Source organism: Psittacula echo (genome assembly GCF_963264785.1).
Source record: "Psittacula echo genome assembly, chromosome: 5".
Taxonomy (NCBI): domain Eukaryota; kingdom Metazoa; phylum Chordata; class Aves; order Psittaciformes; family Psittacidae; genus Psittacula; species Psittacula echo.
In genome coordinates this window covers 4,447,065-4,467,160 of record NC_137739.1, presented here as the reverse complement: position 1 = coordinate 4,467,160, position 20,096 = coordinate 4,447,065, and the positions used below count along the sequence as shown (strand labels likewise).

The window sequence follows — 20,096 nt, the reverse complement described above, 5'->3', positions numbered from 1 at the left end:
GGACTAAGCTTTATGTTGTATTTCTGTAAGTAAGTGTTCTGTGTTGCATCTCTCAGCCATTCTTTCATGAATTCTTCCTGTTTTCTGACTTTCAGTTTAAAGCTGGAAAGAAAGATTGCATGTGCAGAATTGCATCATTTCACTTGGATAATATTTCTTATCTCTTTAAGGTGACTGGGGGCTTGCATAGGATTCTGTCACATTTACAAACCCAAGCTTTACCTAAACCAATTGATCCACTCTCTCTTTTATACCCACCCTCCTTTCAGCAATTCAGCAGAGTGACTTTTGTGAAGGGAAGTCTTTTGTCTGACACAAAATACTCAAACTCTGAAGACAATCTTCTGCCTTTTCTTGCATTAATTGGCAGTCTCATTAGAGGTATCACTGCCCTCAGAGACATGCCTTGGCTGATAGACTAAGCAGCTTCGTTTTTCGTCTTTAAGCAGTTTGCTTGACTAAATCTGCTTCCAGCCAGGTGTAAAGGAAAGTTTATAAATTGACTTTCTTCTTTCACTTAGACTCACCACTCTTTTTCACTTCCTCCTTTTTGTTTTGTTAGCTTTTTCCTAAACATGCTAACACGACTGGTACATGGTAGTCATTACTTGCTGCTTCTCATGAGTATTGTCTAGCGTAATAGAGCTAATGAAGTACAGCCTACCTGTACTTAATTTAATGCTGTGGTGCTACAACACAGAGGTGTCTTTTAATTTTCTAGTCAGATAAATGGCACTAAAATATAATGATGACATGAATTATTTCCAAAGAATAACACTTCTTCAAGTTTACATTCCTTAATCTTTTGTAACTTTAAAAAGCTCCTCTTGATGATAATATTTTATGTAACGGGATTTTTTTCCCCTGTTCTGTGATTTGGACGTAATATATTGAGTAATTATTACTTCTATCCCGTAAAATCTATCTACTGTAGGAGGAAAACAATTTTCCCTTCTATTTCACTACATAATTATACATTCCATACATATACAATCTCCCGATAATGGGTTTTAACCAATATTATTGATTTGCTGTTGTTACATACAGAGGAATAACTTTCAGTTTTTTGGAATTCCCTAATTTTAACACAATGTCTTCTTTACAAATGGCACAAATAATGAATATTAGTAACACTGTGAGCTGGATATCCCTTCAAGCTGTTCAGGTGCATTAGTTCTAACTCTTCAAATGGTTTTCTTTTAATAGTGTTCAGAGTGCAGTGAATGCAATCTTTAAAGTTGACTTATGACCAAAATCTTACTTGTACATCCTTTAGACTTTGAAGCTCGTTAACCAGAGCATGTTTGCAAATAGTAAAGTGATTATCAACTCTGCTTTATTTATTGTGATCACATAGTAGCAGGTTTAGATAGAGGTACTAGGAGCTGAATGTAGGAATATGGTGCTTAAGTAAGAATATACTTGAAGTCTGGGAGATGCAATTCATTGCTTCTACAACCTGTAAGATATACAGAGTTAATATAGCAGTTCTGTATGCAGAGCAGTCTGCTTAGGATTGCTTCAGGCCTTGCCATTTAGAACAAAACAAAAACTCCTAAACAAACAAAAACCTCCAACATAAGCACAACCCCCAAAAAGCAAAGCAAGAACACAACCTCTCAAACCTTAATAAAGTTATGGTGTTATTTTCAAAACACTATTTAAGTTCCCTCTCTGCCTAACAGTGATTTAACCCTGTCTGACTTCTCTTTTATTAAATCTTTTATTTTTCCTTTATGTATCCTTTTGATGTATGTCATCCATCAATGTTAGCAAGAACAGTAAAATGCATTGATCTGTTGCTAGACTTGGCAACTTAAATAACACTTTATGTAAGAAGTATTGATTTATAAAATCCAGTACATGTAATTATCATTATAACTGTCAAAAATTGAAAACAATATTAACTTGCTGTTATTTATAACCCAAAGAAAATTAAATAAAATATCCAGATTAATAAACTAACTTCTTTTTTTTGCTATCAGATACGTCAAGCTAAGTTGTTTTCAAGAACAGTGATATGGTTCTTCCAGTTCTGACAAGAAGAAATTATGTGTTTCATCAGTACTGTTGAAAATAGTTCTATAGTCTCTAGTTATGTGTATTATCCCTGAGGTGGAGAAAGAATTCTGCTTGGATAATTCTGAAAGGGATTAGTGTAAAAGATGTAGAAATGAGTGGTGATATTAAGGAAAATGGAGGTAGTCAGTTTATGTGAGGCTTTCAAAGAACCTTTGATCTGGCCCTCAATTAGTGGCTGCTCTTCTGCAGGAAGGTATGCAAAGGTGCATCTCGTGGTTTGCACTGTGGGGTGTTATCCAGCTCTCTGCACAAGTTACACAATGAGATACTTTGAGAGCTATGCAAGGATCACTTTGTGCTCAGTGTCTGACTCCAGCACTGATCAGATGCCTGTTCCAGACTTTGCTTAAGGTGATGGGAATATATCAATTGAGTTCTGTGAACTTTGGACTGTGCTTTGATTGCGTTTTTGTCTTAATTCAGCATCACGTAAGGATACGAACAGTCCTGTCTCTGTGCAGTGTAGTGTATGGTCGTGTGCTTAACACCCTTGAATTCAGTTGTACCACTGAGATCCTTGGAATGAGTTTGTTGAGGCAGGCCTTATCCAGTTTATAGACCTATTTACAGTTTTCAAGTTTAGAGGGGAAAAAAGATCTTAGAGCAGCTTCCAGTTCCTAAAGGGGCCTACAAGAAAGCTGGAGAGGGGCTCTTGACAAGGGCATGTAGGGACAGGACAAGGGGAATGGCTTTAAACTGACAGGGAAGATTGAGATGAGATGTAAGGAAGCTGTTCTTCACTCTGAGGATAATGAGGCACTGGCACAGGTTGCCCAGATAAACTGTGGCTATCCCATCCCTGGCAGTGTTCAAGGCCACGTTTGGTGGGGCTTGAAGCAATCTCGTCTAGTTCAAGGTGTCCCTGCCCCTGTGGCAGAGGGGTTGGAACTGCATGATCTTTAGGTCTCTTCCAACCCAAACCAGTCTGGGATTCTAAATAGAAAACTACAAGTTGCATGTAAACAAAATAACAATAGCAGCGAGGAGTGGGTGTTGTCTTCTAGAAATGTTTGTGCATGAATCATTTCCCTTTCAGCCCCCTTCATCAAAAGAGGTCTGTGTTTGTATCTTTGATGGCTATTTATAGCTGCTGCTTTGCTATTTAGAAAGAATTCTGTCCTTGAAATAATAAATAGGCGGCATTCCATGGCTTTCAAGTCTAGCAGCGCCTCTGCGGTGCCATTGTCTCCTCTTGCTGCACTTGTACTTGTGTTCTGGTACTTGCGGGCATTCCTCAGCTGTTTACCTTTTTGATTTATCTTCTACAGAATAACCATCTGAGAAGGCCTCTTACACCATGGATGAGCTTGTGGAAAGCACGTTTATGTTTTCATCTCTTCTCTTCTGTTAAATGTTCCGTGGGGTTTCATCCTGCCTTCATCCTGGTGTCAGCTGGAATATTTATTGTGTATATATATATATATTGAGGGATAAATATCAGTGTGATCAGACTGGCCTTACAATAGCTGGAGATTGTAGATTATGGAGTAGCAACGGTAGCTTCCTCTGCAGTTAAAGTAATGAAGGAAATCCTGCTATATTTGGATTCTCTCTGTGAGGCAGTTTTGCCTTCCACCTGCTGTGTGCCGAGATTTAAACACTAACAACTTCTTTCCTTGAGAGCTCTGCATGTCTCTGTAAACATCACTAGATATGAAGAGAATATAAAAAGAGTGGAGGTTGTGCTTTAATGCCACATTCAGCCCAGAGAGGCTGTAGGTTTCTTTGGAGGTTTTGGTTTGATTTTGATAGTTAATGGATTCTCTTTTCTTTGCCCACTTTGTTCGCTCTTGTCTTTTGCTCTCAGTGCACCTGTATCTTCCTTTAAGATATCCTCATGAGTATTTCCAAAAATAAGTTCTGTTTAGTGTAGTTCATCCTCAAAGAGGGCTGCAGAATTAAGAACATCACCTGTAGCTTCTTGATTTAAATCTTACAGCAGATATTCCATGACTTCATGAAGCTGTGAATTGTGATTTGTTTCTGATATACAACAATCCTTTCTTTTCTATTCCCCTGACTCAGCTGAAGTATTACAGGAGGCCAGAAAATAAAACTAAAACAAGAGGTGTAGGAATTAAACAGGGAAAAAGAAATCTTATTGGGACTTTAGGTTAATACATCAGGAGCTGCTTGAGGCTCAGTTAAAATGATATCAGCTCATTATTTTTTTTTCTCCTTGGCTGAACCGATATAGAAATCAATTTTCAGAAAACTATGATACAATTGCATGTGGGAAAATCTTTCTCAGGGTATTTGGGGATAACCTGGAGAGTTTTATGGTGAATTCTAAATGGAGTGATGTTACCAACCACTCTATTTTTTTCTGTCAGAACCCAGGTCCCATAAAAACTCTTTTGTGCTGCTGTGCGCTCTCCTCCTTTCAGTTTGGTTTTGAGTGTTTCTAATAAAACTTCAGAAATCTTTTCCCTAAAGGGAATTCTTCTTCGGGAAGGATCCCATAGTGAATGAAAGGATGGTTTTTGAATAGATGACAGAGTGTTGGAGAGCAGGTTTTATGAATGCAAAGGTTATTTGTGAGGACTTTTAAGCATCCAGTGATCGTAAGATTTTCTTTCATAAAAAGCCTGCTCTAGGTTTTTTTTATTGTCTTGTCTTAACACAGTATGCAAATACGTATTTGTGGTCCATCTAAAGCTGTTGGTAGGGGAGAAAGGTCGAAATGCTAAACCAGGTTTTCCTGTAGCAAGTAATTTTGTGGTGTGTATCTTTGAATGTTAGGAGTTTCAAAGGGAAGGAGTCGTGTTGTTTGTTCTTTTAAACAATACTATATATTAATGAAGATAGGAAAAACATTTGATCTGCTTACATGAAGAAATTAGGAGCTTAGGAATGTGCAATGCCATTTAGGTACCTGCAATAGAGAAGTGATGCTTCAATTAAAAAAACCATTAAAAACCCTAAATCTAATGTCAGTGTGAAACATTCACTCTTGTCACTCAGGACTCCTATTCTACTGAGCTGATGAAAGCTAGTCATAACTATACATTACAGAAGGTTTAGTTTTCCTCTTGGGATAGCGTGCAACAGTTATGCAATCTGGAATTCAAAATTTCTTCCATCCATATCAAATATATGATTGGCAGTTACCCAATAACATACTTGCCAATTAGTCATTTGACCTATTGAAGGTGCAAAAAGTTATCCATTGAAATCTTGTCTCCCAGTGACTGTGCATTTAAAAGAAATAAATGTCACTTCATCTAGAAATATGTGGGTTTCCGCACACAACTTGCTGAGTCCTAAACCAATTTAATTCCATCCCCAATTAAACCTTTAAAAGCACTATCCATCAACCTCAGCTGATACTCTATTTGCATTTAGAAATGATAGCAGAGGTATCCAGCAAGCAGCTTATCTTTCTCATCTATAGGAAGATAAAAATGGGTAGTTTGGGCTCATTTACTTGACTTATGAAATAGAGGAAGAAAGACTGATTTAAATACAGTTGCTTCAGTGCCATTCCAATATAAAATCAGATACTGTCTTTGATAAAAGTTCAAGAAATCCACTTTAAGGGAATGCTTTATACCATTGTGTGAAAAATTCTTAAGTGTGGCAGTATACTTGAAAAATAACCTGGTATTTTAATGAAATACTCCCTGTGATGCATCAGTCCTTTCAGATCGAGGCTTAGAATGTGGTAGTAAAATGCAATTTAAATTTAATTGTTGTATTTGGTGATTTATGTCAGACCTCCAAATAAGCAAATTTGAATCTCAAATATCCAATATTTTGGGTGGAATAGCCTTCCTGCAAATCAATGCACTTAAAGTGACTGAATGCTCTAATGTATTATTTGACATTGTTGACAGTTTATGAATAGATCATATACTAACTTTCACAGTATCTCACCAATGCATTTTTAGGTTTGAATTCAAAAGGAGATTGATTCAAATATATCTGAGTTCAATCTGACTTCCTGCTACATTGCCCAAGATTTACTATGAAGTAATGCTGAATCCCTATGCTAGATAAGCTATTGAAGTTCATTTCCACAAGAGAATACAGCTTGCATCCAGAACTAGCACATGTATGCATCTGTGTCAGGAACAAAGATAATAAGATTACAAGGTCCTTTTGAAAAGGAAAAAATCTTTTCCATATCCAAATTGGGAATAAGAAGAAAATGGTCCTCATTCCCCAGAAGGCTGCAGTTATCAGCTGTCAATCAGTACAGAGCAGCTTGTACTCAACTCTGAAACATCAGCTTGTGAGTGTCACAGCTGAACTTTAATCTGTCTTGATGGGATTCTGCTCTCCACAGTTTGTACCTACTTTCTTTGGATTGCTGAAAAGATTCTTCCTGTCCTTAGTTTGGTTTTCCTGACTCTAGTTTGTGTTTTAATATGACTATACTTTTGTATTACACATTCAATCCTCTAGACAGATCTTTTAAAATACTCCTTTAATAGCAGTTATCGTTAACCTACCTGAAGATGTCTCACATCCCTTTTCCCTGCAAACAGGGAGAGCAAAAGCATTTCTATATTGTTGCTCTTCTCCTGGGCTGATGGTTCAGCATCCGTATGTAATTTATCTAGTTTCATTTTCCTGGAAAAATCCTCGGAGAAATTCTGTTCTTTATTTTTCTGTGCCAGTAGATTGGAACTTCAGACATGCATATGAAGAAGGGGTGATGTGCATCATGCTTTGAGTATGGACTAATAAGATGAAGTCAATATAGGTGTGTTTTTTAATAAACCAGTTGTGCTTTTGCTTGAGTTTATTGAAAAATGTATCTCAGTCCAAGATTTATTTCCAGTATCAGATCCGTTGGGTGAAGTGAGTGATGGAAAGACAGCTGCTCAAATGATATTTGTTAGTGATTGAGCTGTATTTGCTCTGACTTGCTGATTCATGAACAGGTTAATCTACTTTTAACATTCAATATTGACTCACCTAAAAATGACTTAAAAGTAGAGAGACATAATAGAGACAAATAGCAATGGCAGGATCTCTTAACCTGTTCCTGGCACCCATTACATTATTCTTCCTCTGAATGTGTTTGTGATTATGGTAACTGATTTTCTCAAGATGTGAGCACATGATTTTACCTGAAACTGCTGGTATCCAAAAACCGCTGAGATTTCAATAGGGTGTAGCTGAATTGGTTTCCCTGATGAAGGTGATGTGGTGAAAATCAAATTGCATCTTTACTTAAAATATATGAATTGCTGAGGGACAGGACTGCAACGCTGCTTTCAAGATCTTGTAGCACCCTGTAGTAACCACAAGATCTATTTGATCTGACGTTGCTTTATGTATTTTACAAATGTGAGTTGTTAGAAGGCTAAGAATCATTAGCCAAACTTTGTTAGTTTATTAGAGGGTATGTTTGAGGTCTTTGAGTTGGTACTGTCCTCAGTTTCTGAAGTCATGTTCACTCACGCTGTCCTTGTGAGTTATGCTCCCTTGGTTAAGTAATAAATAGCAACTCTTGAGCTTTTTGTGCCATTCAGTACAAAGCTGTATGGTCAGGCTGCCTTCCCCTTGTGCAGATTGCATTTGTAGCTTCATGCCTGAACATGATTTTCAGGGAGAATAGAATATGAGCAAGTTCTATGGTGCATCTTATCTGCTAAGGGCTGGGGAGAAGCCCAAAGCAGGTAACAATTGCACACAGCACCATTTTTGTATTTATATGTCATCATTAATCCAAACAAAAGTGTATGGGTGTTGTTGAAATAGGTCCTGAAGCTATGTTATGAGATAAAAATCAATGTAGGCTTTGCATGTACCAAAGAAAGAAAATAGCTGAGCTAACCTGGCAGTGTAATAGGACTCTTGCAGTTTAATGATGCATAGAGGCGAGGCAGGCATGTTTTGGAGCAAATGTCTGGCTAATTTTGGCATATTCAACCCTATTTTTTTCTTGAGATTTACATAAAAATAAATCTGCCCCATGCTTTTAAGGGTCCTAGAAAGGGTGTTAGCAAGTTTGGTAAGCAGACTTTGTGAACACTCGTAGAAGCTGTCTGTATGTGCCAAGGGACTGGCACCTTTTCCTTTCACACCTCCTTGCAACTAAGATAATTTTTTGTCATTATTATTTTTATTTTTAAATCAGCGTAGCTGAAAAGCCAGCGACGCTCAAGTATTAACACATTTAGCATTTAGAAGTAAGCAACAGTGTATTGCACGAGTGCTTGCTTTTCACTTTTTGTGTAGGCAAAATATTAATCCCAGTATTTTATTATCCCTGTTTCTAGCACTCAGATAGGCTTTTTATTAGCTTTTTGCTCCAGCCTTCAAGAGAATTAAAACTGAGGTGGTCTCAGGGCTTCTAAACCCTTGACTGGCCAAGGTCAGCCTCATGGTGAGCCCTTCCTGTATTTAATTAATGAAGTGCAAGTACCTTATACCTATTAAATGACCCCCTTGCATCTTCAATCCCTTAGTCAGTTCCTCCTTTCATACATTTTTCTTTCTGAGGTGGCTTTCTTCCATGGTTCCTGCCATTTTTCCTGTTTCCCTGAGGTGCTCTGTAACAGCTAAGCTTATCCCAGTAGGTCCAGTTTAAAATCCTGCTTTCCATTACAGCTTGAAGATACAACGCTTGGAGTGCGGCGCTGTTTTGATCTTGTGTCTGAGGTGTGAGCAGCACCGTGCTGCAGAAATGCCAAAGTCATCAGAGCTTTACTGCTACCTCTCTTCGTGGAATCTTTGCTCAGTATTTTATTTTCATTTCTGCTTTCAGTGAATATTTAGTGAGCTCTGATTATATAATTGAATTTGATAAACTGATGGTATGTGATTGATGAGAAAATCAGGAATAAAAGATTAGAAGATAAAATTACTTTAAGGGTTTAAGTAAATCTTCCAGAGAGCTGGGGTAATTTGTAAAGCATGCCATATTCTTTATAAAAATATTCCTGTAGGTCTATTAAATTTTAGCTTCTACCAGAATTGGATTGAGTTTTGAGAATGATTTTCATGTAATACGAGCTTGATTGTGAGACTTTAAATGGGAGATAGCTCTGAGTGGGTTGCAGCATCACTGGGTTTGGAATATTTGAGTAGTAAATGTAAGGCTGAATGATAGACTTGTGGGCAGCAGTCTTTGTCTTTCAAATAAATCATTTTTTCTTGGAAAGATGTAAGTTAGGAGGAGTAAATGGATAAATCAGAGTGAAATAATGAAGGAGGTTATGCTGCTCGAGTCTTTAAATTGCTGAAAAACAGGATCAACAAATTACTTGGGTAGAGGATTATAGTGCAGATTCCAGTTTCAGTGTAATCTCCCTGAATGGCTCAACTTTCTTGAAGGAAGGAGTAGTTTAACAAGCTCATTTCATGAGCCTCTCTATACGTTAAGTAAACATCACTGTTTTCAGGGGACTCAGCACTGCTATTTCAATGGACTCTGTTGCAACCCCTTCCCCTAAATACCAGTCCAACTCCCTGCCTTCTGTGTCCCGAGGAAGTCTGACATCTTTAATCTTGCAAGGACAGAATGTCTATCTCATAACTCCCAATAGGAAACTCCCCAAAATATATGTGAAGCCTCTGAAGGGATTTAACATTTCCTCACTTGTTTAGAAATAGCCATGTAAAAAATTGCTTATTGCTCTGGGTAAAATGACTGTATTTCACTAACATCGTCTAACCCCGACTTAAGTTTTTCTTTATAAGGTTTTAAAATATTGGTTGATTTTATGAGTTAGGAGAAAATGGGAATTGAGATAAGACTTATTCACAGTATTTGCAGTCATTAAAACCAAAAAAAATAAAGCAGCTTTGCAGAATGTAATCTTAGTCATGTAATAGAGTGGAGGAGTGCAAAAAATATGGGTTAAATTTGCTAGGAACTATCTGATAGTATGGAACTGTTCCTATTTTCTCATCCATTGAATTGTCATAGCTTCCTGTATGTCCAATTTAAAGAAAATATTACTGCTCTGCACTAGCCCTCAATCAGGTTGTTTGAAAAACAAATCTTTTAACATGCTATGCATCAGAAAAGAGCCTTACCTCAAAATACTTAATTCAGTTTGTTGTATTTTGTGCAATAGCTTATGCATATTGCTCTGAGATGACGTGCTTTTTTGCTGCAGAAATAACTGTATCTTTCTGAAGTTAAATTCTAAAAGCTAGGAAGAGAATTTGTTAGTACAAACCATCAAGTGTGTGTGCAGCTGATGTGCAACTTTACTGCCAGTAAATAGTTTGGCGACCTGTGATGCCTTGACCATGCTCAGCTGAAGCACTGCTGCTACCCTGGGACTGTGCAGTTCGGCTGGTGGTTGACCTTGTGTTGCCATGTGAAGTCATAACAATTCCCTGATGGGGGCAAAGCAGAAGATAAAAGTTAGGGAGGCTGAAGTCACCAGGGAGAGCTGTGTACCCACTGGCATCCCGATCGGCAGTGGGACCTTGAGGCACCCCAAAAGCCCCTGGCACCCCTTGAGCTCCTCCTTCCCTAGTGCACATGGGTGCTGCCTCATGGCTATCAGCTATTATAGAGTATAGTAAGTGACCTGTGGATTCAAAACTCTCAGTCAGTCTTGAGTGGTACATGAGGTCACTTCCCCAGAAACTGTGAAGAGAGCCTAAACGCTTTCAATAGCCAGGATGAAAATACCTGAGCTTTATCTAAACTCAGATTTAAAAGAAAGATCAGCAATTCAATTGAATGGTTAGTTCAATAGGACGATGTCTGTGGTTTGGGGGGGGGGTTTCGGTGTTTCTTATATACAAAATGCACACGCATGCACTGTACTCGTAAGAGTGCAGTACCATCTAGCTATTAAATATTACTCCGTATTTTGTATTAAATGGCCAGCTTTGAATCTAATTTGTGTGGTTTTTATATATATATATGCATAAACAAGTTAATTTGATTATAGGAGGTATTTCTAAACTTCGAAGGTATTTATAAATTTCTAAGATGAAGTCTGTAGTTCCTGCATAGTTACCAGTAGAAACTGAACACATAAGGTATGAAAACCTTCGCCTTCCAGAGGTGGCAGGGGTGGGTCTCCAGCAGGTGTAGGCTTGTAGTAAATACGTGTTTGAGTGGAGCTTTGGCACTTTACCAGTCGAGAATTTTGCTACTTGAAGTATTTTGAGCATTTGTGATCCACGGGAGAACAAGAGTTTGAGTCTGTGTGACCCTTGAGCGTTATTGAAGTACCCTCATTCAAAATCTATTAGTGGCTTCAGGTAGTATAATTTAACACATTTTGGTTGGCAATAACTTTGAAAAACACATTAATCTTGCAATTTTGTGAGGTGTTTTTTTATCTAAACTCGTTTTTCTGCCCAGATTCTTCATTTACCCTGAGACTTCTCCTGCTGTGATAATCATTTCTATCCAAGATTACTTTTCTATCCAAGATTATTCAGGAAGTAAAAATACCCAAACCTTGGAGTGGATTTAATCCTCACAGAGGAGAGGGGGAAAAAAGAAACTGGTAGGGCTGTTCACTGCCTGCCACAGTAGACAATGCTGAAATCCTTATCAGTGTAAACAGAAAACATGGACAAAAGCCTGTCTGAGTGGGTACTTCGCGATAAGTACCAAGGACTAAGATTATCAAGGTCTTGTGAATTCCGGTTCTCAAGGTGATGCTTAGTTAGGAATATAAGAGTGTAAGACTTGACTGCTGAATCATGGTGGTTCTTGGTTTATGATGGCCGTTTTGAGAAGAAATGAGCTAAATATTGGTGGTTTGTACTATGCTCACTTAAATAGCTTACAGAGCCATTTTCTCTTTCATTTCAGATGACGTTGCTCCATACTTCAAGACGGAACCAGGCTTGCCTCAGATACACTTGGAAGGAAATCGACTTGTACTTACGTGCCTTGCCGAAGGCAGCTGGCCCTTGGAATTTAAGTGGTTACACAACGACAGTGAGATAACCGCCTACTCCAGTGAATATAAGTAAATAAAAACTATATAATAGTCTTCTCTAAGTGTAATTGCAAAATAAATAAAACCCAAAACAAACACCCCCTTTTCTCTCAAATCCCTAATACCTGAAACCAGCTTTGTAGGTACTGATACATTGCCAGGTTTTATTGGCATGAAAAATGAGTGGTTTCTGCAAAGAAATAAGATCTCTATGAGAGAGTGTCTTTTGCTAAAAATGCTATTTGGCATTTCAAACCAAGGGTCCTAACAGAATTTTTAAGTACCAAAAATGCTTTTTTTGTTGGAGATGCAACTTTTCATGTGTTTGTAATAAATAGCAGGGGTATTCCTTAGCTCAGTGTTACATATGATGTGCTACTCATCCTTGACAGAAGATAAGCTCAGTGTGACTATTCTTTTCAATAAGATCTAGAATGTGGCCTGTCTTAAATTGCATGAAACTTTCAGTTTTACTTCTGAGAGTGTGAAAATTTATCTTCTATTTTAACAAACTGTTCCTCTGTAATTGTGCACTTTGCCCCCCAGGACCTCACTGAGTCCCTTCACATTCCACAAGACATCCCGTCGTGGAAGAGAAAAACCATACTGGGGCTAATCAGAGCTGCATTTTCGCTGACAGGCAGCAGATGGCTGGCCAAATATCAAAGTTCAAAACAGCCAAGTGTTATCTGCTTTCCTTTTAATGGGAGCATTAACAGGCTCTCCTCTATGCAATTGGCAATTTCCATAACCTTATAGCAATTTAGTATTTCTGTAACTTTTTTGTTGCCCTGAAATTTTGTTGAAGTTACCCAGTGAATTCGGAAGTTAAAAGGCGTGGGTATGTGACAGACAGAGCCCTTGTATAGCATTTGTCTCTTTAGCCAACCAAGCTAAATGCTGCAATTTCATCGTTACATTGCTTAAGGTAAGGAAAAGTTGGGCTCTGTCAGTATAGACAGAAATTATAGTATAGATTAGTATAAACATGCAGGTAATGATATCATGTTCTATATTGTTACACAAGGTAGTGATTATTTTTTCAATGATTTTCAAAATTGTAACTAACATTAATTCCATTTTTGATATAATTGACATTTATAGAGTAGTAGGGAAGAAAGTCCCTTAAATAACTTGTTAAAACTCTCTTTTACCATTTAGCACATAAAGTATTTAGCAGTTTCAAACCAAACATACAATTCTGTGTGTACTTTCCTAGAAATTAAAGACTTGATTTAGATGAGACCATTTAGTCCTGAGTAATTGCATCTATTAATGCTTGCTGTTTTCAAGCCTTGAAATCCATTGATACCTCAAATTGAGCCATATACACATTTAGAAAAGACTTGTGAATACTTACTAGAAAATAAAAAACCCCTCTAATAGCACAATTAATCAGAGAAGGTTTGAACGTCACTTTGTGTAAATGCCACTTGTTTTGATCAGCAGCGGTCTGTTGCAGCTCCTTGGTAGAAGGAGCTGACAACAGCTCTCAACCACGTAAGATACTGAGAAAGTAAGACAAAGAAATGGTGTGGGAGGACAAAAAAACATGAAAGTGGAATCAGCAGCAAAGCCAAGGTTAGAACTCAAGCTTTGTAGATATGCTAGTTACTGAGAGACTCACATTGCACCATAGTGGGAGAAACCCAAATGGGAATGTGTGGCATTTTGAAATGAAGATCAGAATGCGATGGCGTTTCTTAGATTAGTGCACATCCTAATGCAAAATGAGAATTCGACTGTGTATTACAGTACAAGTTGGAATCAGTGTATTGGACACATCTTTCCCAAGCTGTGTTTATACATATCTGTGTACAGTACCTTGTTTCTTATCATCGGACTTAATTTAATCTAGTGAACGTCAGGTCATGATACAAGCTGCATGTATTAATTTTGCATTTTCATATTTTTCTTGGTTTTATTTCTGATTTCGTCTGCTACAGAGGTGAGTGAGAAGATAGAGAAGTACTGCTTTGTAATAATAAATTCACATTGATAGAAAATACTTGTTTACAAGTTGCAGCACTTCTACTACAATGCCACAGTCAGAAATAACTGAAACAGGGTTTCAGTTCTGCAGGGATGCAAAACTTTAAATTCCAAATAGGATTATCTGGCATAGGTACATTAGGATGGAAGAAGGCAAGGAAAAGATACACTTAGGTGTAAAAATTCCAGTTACAGAATTTAAACTTTGACCCCATAATAGTCTGCTCTGCAGTTCTCCTGCCTAAATACTCTGTTTAAATGCATGAATCATTCCAGTGTGACTTCTGCTGCAATTTAAATCATCAATCAAAGCTTTTTTTGTAATTGATATTACTTGATGTGTCTCAGTTAATGTCCATATTGTAACAGGCCAAAAATATTGAAAAGGTTCTTATAACATACCAAGTGAGGAAAGAACTAATTGGAGTTTTTGCGTTTTGACATTGGTGACCCTGAGTGAACAGCTTTTCCTTGCATAACGATGCTGATGATGTGCACAGCCTGGCTTTTATAGTGACCATGCATACGATAGTTTGTATTAAGAATTTATAAAACCACCTTATAAATTCTTTGTGATCTGAGACACACGTAATGAAAGCAAATCAGTGTTGCTGACTGCAGGAGCAACTTTGTTTATGTCTATAAGTTAACAGTCTTAAAAGTTCAGGCAGTGACTTTTTTTTCCCTCTCTTTGTTTTCATTTAAATTAAGATCTGCGCTGGGTATGCCTTCCGTGTTTGCTTTTATGGCCTGAAGATACTGATTTCTTTGAGTTAAGAAACTAAGGTCATGTCTAAGCAGCTGTACGCTTTTCTCCCAAACTTCTTAAAAGTATCTGATTATTATATTTGTCTTTTGAAGCTTGAACACTTTTTCATTCTGTATTAAACATAAAAAGGACATAGATCTGTTGGAACAAGTCCAGAGGAGGGCCACGAGGATGATCAGGGTCTGGAGCACCTCCTGTATGAAGACAGGCTGAGAAAGTTGGGGCTGTTCAGCCTGGAGAAGAAAAGGCTGCGTGGAAACCTCATAGCAGCCTTCCAGTATCTGAAGGGGGCTTATAAAGATGCTGCGGAGGGACTCTTCGTTAGGAACTGTAGTGATAGGGCAAGGGGTAACGGATTCAAACTTAAACAGGGGAAGTTTAGATTGTATATAAGGAGGAAGTTCTTTACTGTAAGGGTGGTGAGGCACTGGAATGGGTTGCCCAGGGAAGTTGTGAATGCTCCATCCCTGGGGGTGTTCAAGGCCAGGCTGGACAGAGCCTTGGGTGGCATGGTTTAGTGTGGGGTGTCCCTGCCCATGGCAGGGGGATTGGAACTGGATGATCTGAAGGTCCTTTCCAACCCTAACCATTCTGTGATTCTATGAGAATAATTAGATCAGTTGTTGCATAAGTCCCTGAAAAGTTTGAATAGATAATGAGTTACATGACTGTCTAATTAAATACATTTGGTTTTAATTCTGTTTTCACTATCATGGCTATTAAAAACCTGTAGCCTAAAGGTTCACTTTTAACTCTTAGAGCATTTAAAATTAGAGTGTAAATTTGAAATTCAGAGTGAAATGTAAATGTTAGCCATCTTTTCTCCTTAGGTGTTTGATACCACTTCATCCTTAAACTCTAACTCATTGCAGTCCTGGTGATGGAGCATGTTATGCTCTGGAAAACTTCCCTTGAAGCTTTTTCTTCTACGCTTGTCACTTTACATCTTTCTATGGAAACTTTCTAAACAGCCAGTTTCTGGTTGGCTGCACCATTCAAAACAGGGAAACTGGTCTGACTTTCTGAAGTACCTGAAGAGATCCTCAGCAACTTTAAATAGCCTCCTGACATCTGTACAATGGGAAAATTGTCTGTCCTGAAAGTTAGACTATAGACAGAAATAAAGCAAAATTATGTCTTGTGGCTGTAAAAGTGGTATTAGTCTTTAGCAGGAATTCAGTCTGTGACGTAAGTCTTACTTTGCATTTAGAAAACAATGTTTGTATCATTTTTTGCATCTCAGACAATAAGTAGAATGGTGAAAGCATAACACAAGAAGCAGTATTTTTACTGTTAGGTCAATAGGAAAGTATATTAAAAATATAATCAGACATAAGAGATACATAAAGACTATTCAGAATCGTAAACACAGAAACTCCATTAATATCTGCTTAGCTCTTGCCCAGGTTTAGCAATTTTCAAGATAGTCTAAATAATGTAAGCGTATGTTGTATCTCTATTTCTAATACATTTGTTATTTAATTCTTCTAATTTTGCTTGCCTTCCATGCACTTGGTTACCCAGTAGATCCACTGAGAAGCCAAGAGCTCAGTAGGTTTGGATTGTCTTGGTGGAATTCCCAATGTAGATGGGATTTTCATTGTAGATTTTTAAAGGATTTTCTTTTCTTCAGGCAGCATATTAAGAATGTTTCCTGCTGAAACATCACTGAGTCAGAAAAGAAAACTCAAGTAGGACACTTGTGATCCAATTGATTTGTTTTGTCCTAGTGGCAAGAAAAACTAACTCTGCATTACTGTCTTAGTAGAGATGAAGACCTAAGAAAGAAGCTTTTAAGCTTGGCTCTATTTAATAGACAAGCAGAGGAACAAATGTTAGCAACGTACAATACTAAATCACCTGTTTTCTCACTCTGTTTCTTACGGCACATTCATTAGGCAACAGGCACCATGGCTAATTCAGAGCTATATGCTCACTGGCCAGCTTGTAGTTCTGTTCTGATGGATGGGTTTGCTGTAACTCCCAAACAAGTTGAGTCTTCTTTATCTTTCCAGTACAAACTGTCATAATCACTGGAAAAAATGTGCCAGTTGCTCCTAAGGGGGTCCAGAGGAATCAGCTTAGGCATGTAGACAGCATGATTGCCTCTGACTTCTATACTCAGGAAGCCAGACTCTCCTAGGACTCACAGTAGGTGCTGAAATGTGTCCATGGTGTTGGGCTTTGTTTTAATTCATTGTATTTGGTCGTCTAACCTATCTATTATAGTGTATTTGATTCTACGTATAATGCAGTGATTATAGTCTTCATTTATAACTTAAACTAGATTTCTTCTAGCTTCTTTGTTTTGATGCTGTCTGATCCTGTTCAGATACTAAGCTCTGTATGTGGGTGTGTATAGCGTATGAGGAGAGATGATTTCTTTTAGTGGAATTAAATTTTGAAGATTAAAATTCAGCACTTTTATTTTTCCGTATCTTCTCATAAAGACTTTCATTAATCCTACTGTAATATCTCCAGAAGGTGACCGTGGGAATATGTGCTTTGATTAATGTTTGTTTAATACAAGATTATCTATATTATTCATGTGTCTTATTCACATTAAAACTGTGCTTATCAGCTCATTTTCATGTGGAGTAATCAGATGTAGTTGAACAAGGAAGGTGGGCATTAGTGGACTAAATGACTTTAAGCACAGTGAAGGGCAGAACAGGTACAGCATAGATTGCCCTGTGTCTTTTCTAGTACTCCTCTGAGTTACAGTAGTTGCACAGTGTAGTAACCATCTTTTTTTTCCATTGAAAAGCTTTGCTGTTCCTTGCAAGTCTTCTTAATGCCTATCTTTAGGTTGCAGTTATCTTGTGCCACCTCTGAACAAATTACCAGGCAGCTTTTCCTTAAGAATGAGGGTAGATAAAAACCTAAGGAAAACATGTAAGTCTATATTTCAAGAGAATTTGTGGAGAACTAATTGGTATTTATCAAATGTAGATTTTAAGACTGAAAGTTATTTTATGCTTTTCAAGTATTTTTTTTCTTCTATATATTACAGACCATATTATAGCCAAAGACCAGAGATTATATGAGAATGCTGTTTGTGAGAAAAAATACAATAAGCATTTAAGACAGTGTGTAAAATATTTGAGGAGAAATAAGAAATACCGCATAAAGTAGCATTGATCTGCCTTTAGGAAGAAGTGCACTATAATTCTGTATTTTGTCTTGTAGGTACATCATCCCAGCTCTGCAGAGGTCTGATGCTGGCTTTTATCAGTGTATCGTACGGAACAGGATGGGGGCATTGCTGCAAAGAAGATCTGAAGTTCAAGTGGCATGTATGTTTGAATGGAAGTTATTCTGTCATTCTTCAGTTAACTAATCCTTTTTGTGGGTAAAAAGCCCAACATACCAATAACTTTTGCTAGTCTGAAAAGTTATTAGATGCCATTTTTCATACATTTCTAGATTATTGCATCACTGAAGTTCTCTTCTGGGAAACAGTTCAAAGCGTTACAACATTAAGTCTTTAGAGCAAGCTCTGAGCCGTTCAAAGCCATCAAAATGAGATCATTTGGAGATAGCTGTAGCATGAAAAAACTATTATACCTTTCCCTGAATACACAGGGATTAAGAAAGGCCATATAGCACAAAACAAACAATCAATCAAAACAACAATAACAGCAACAAATAAAAGCTCAGAGGACAGCAGAGGATATCTGAAACAAAACTCTGTGGTGAAGATAGCTCCGTGAAGATTTCGGATCACAATCCTTGTGATACAAAATAAGCAGTTGCTTCACAACAAAACCCTTGCTAACTACAAACTTTACACTGAAAGAGGGGAGATTTAGATTAGGTATAAGGAAGTTGTTCTTCAGTACGAAGGTGGTGAGCGTAGGTTTCCCAGGGATGCTGTGGCTGCCCCATCCCTGGCAGTGTTCAAGGCCAGGTTGGACAGGGCTTGGAGCAGACTGGTCTAGTGGAAGGCGTCCCTGCCCATGGCAGGGGACTGGAACTGGATGAGCTTTAAGGTGCTTTCCAACCCAAACCATTCTGTGAAAATTTATGCATCTGTTCTCAGCATTTTTGTGAACAAAACCCTCCACTGTTTGTACTGTGTTAATTTGGACTATGCAGAATTTTTCAGTCGATCTCTGATTTGGTATCTAACTCGCATTTGGAAACGTTAAATTGATTTGCTCTGGAGTTAGTGCTAGTTAACATGACCTTAGAAATGATCATATGCTCCAATCTTCTTTTTGTCAGTTAACATATAGGAAATAAAATCCAAATAACTTGTGTGGAAATACTCATAGAATTAGGCCTTATTCTTTTTTTGAAGTAAAAACATAAAGTCATTTAAAAAAGACAGATTTGTATACTGTGTGTAAACAATCTGATACATGGATCAAATTTCTCTTCCTCAGGGTCAGTTGCTGGAAATTCAGTAGTAGTAAATGTCACTTGATAAATGGAATTTAGGGAAATTGAATTATTTATTAGAAACCCAATTGCAAGGAACTGATTCAAGTTAATTACTGTGTCATGAGGGAAATGACATGGAATTTCCTGTGTTTTAATATAGGAACAGTTACAAATGACACTGTGTAAGTTTTGGTATCGTGTTCAACAGTTTACTGTATTACAATATGTTATGTTATTTATCTATCATGTCAGTAGTATCAATACTTTGATCTCTTGGTGGTACTGTTTCAGAAATGCTGGGAGCTAATGTCGAAGTAAACTGCTGCTGAAATAGTGTTTTCCTTCCCTGCCTCCTACCAGCCCTTATGCCCCTACTGTACACACCTCCTCACGACCTTGTGCTCACTTTGACGTGTGTCAGACCTTGCAAGTACTTTTCTGAATAGTCTCCCTCTGTTTTGAGTGAATTCTATCAAGTCACAGAGGATTTAGTGAAAGCTGGTGCAAATGAGCATAACTGAGTGGGATGGGGCACCTCCAGCAAGGATAGGAGGGGAAGATGGAGCAGGGGAAGGTGTGGGTGGGATTCTTCTGCAGCAGTGAGCCATTAGATTAGCCTAGATGCCTCTGAAGTTGTATCTACAGGTGTGGTTTCAGGGGACAAAGGCTTTGGTAGCAGTACCAGAGAAAAATGTACTCGTTTTCTCCTCCATCCCACTAATCGTTCCCGCTATTGTATTGCAATGGAGCGTACTATCCCTTTAGGCTCAGCAGGAAAACTTGTTTGTGCAGCTGTGAACTGGGAAACTTCTCCAAAATTTAAAAAGAGCAACAATTATTTTGTAGGGTTTGTTAAAACCGTTCCTTCCCCCCTCCGGTCTGATTCCCTGTGCAGCTGTACCGGCACTTGTACTAGTGGAGGGAACAGTTCTTGAGGAAGTACTTGCCGGAACGATAGTGAGAAGGAGGTGCAGGAATACTTTACCTTG

The 20,096-nt window shown here is 37.9% G+C and overlaps 1 protein-coding gene across 1 annotated transcript in view; it reads left to right on the top strand.

The window, feature by feature from the left end:
• Positions 1 to 20,096, top strand: part of SDK1 (sidekick cell adhesion molecule 1) — a gene marked incomplete at both ends in the record, with an annotated part of 410,080 nt that overhangs the window by 105,535 nt on the left and 284,449 nt on the right. Inside the window, 2 exons of the mRNA XM_080619378.1 lie at positions 11,831 to 11,990; positions 17,911 to 18,017. Coding sequence (XP_080475504.1) covers positions 11,831 to 11,990; positions 17,911 to 18,017 — 267 coding nt within the window. The remainder of the gene's footprint in view (positions 1 to 11,830; positions 11,991 to 17,910; positions 18,018 to 20,096) is intronic.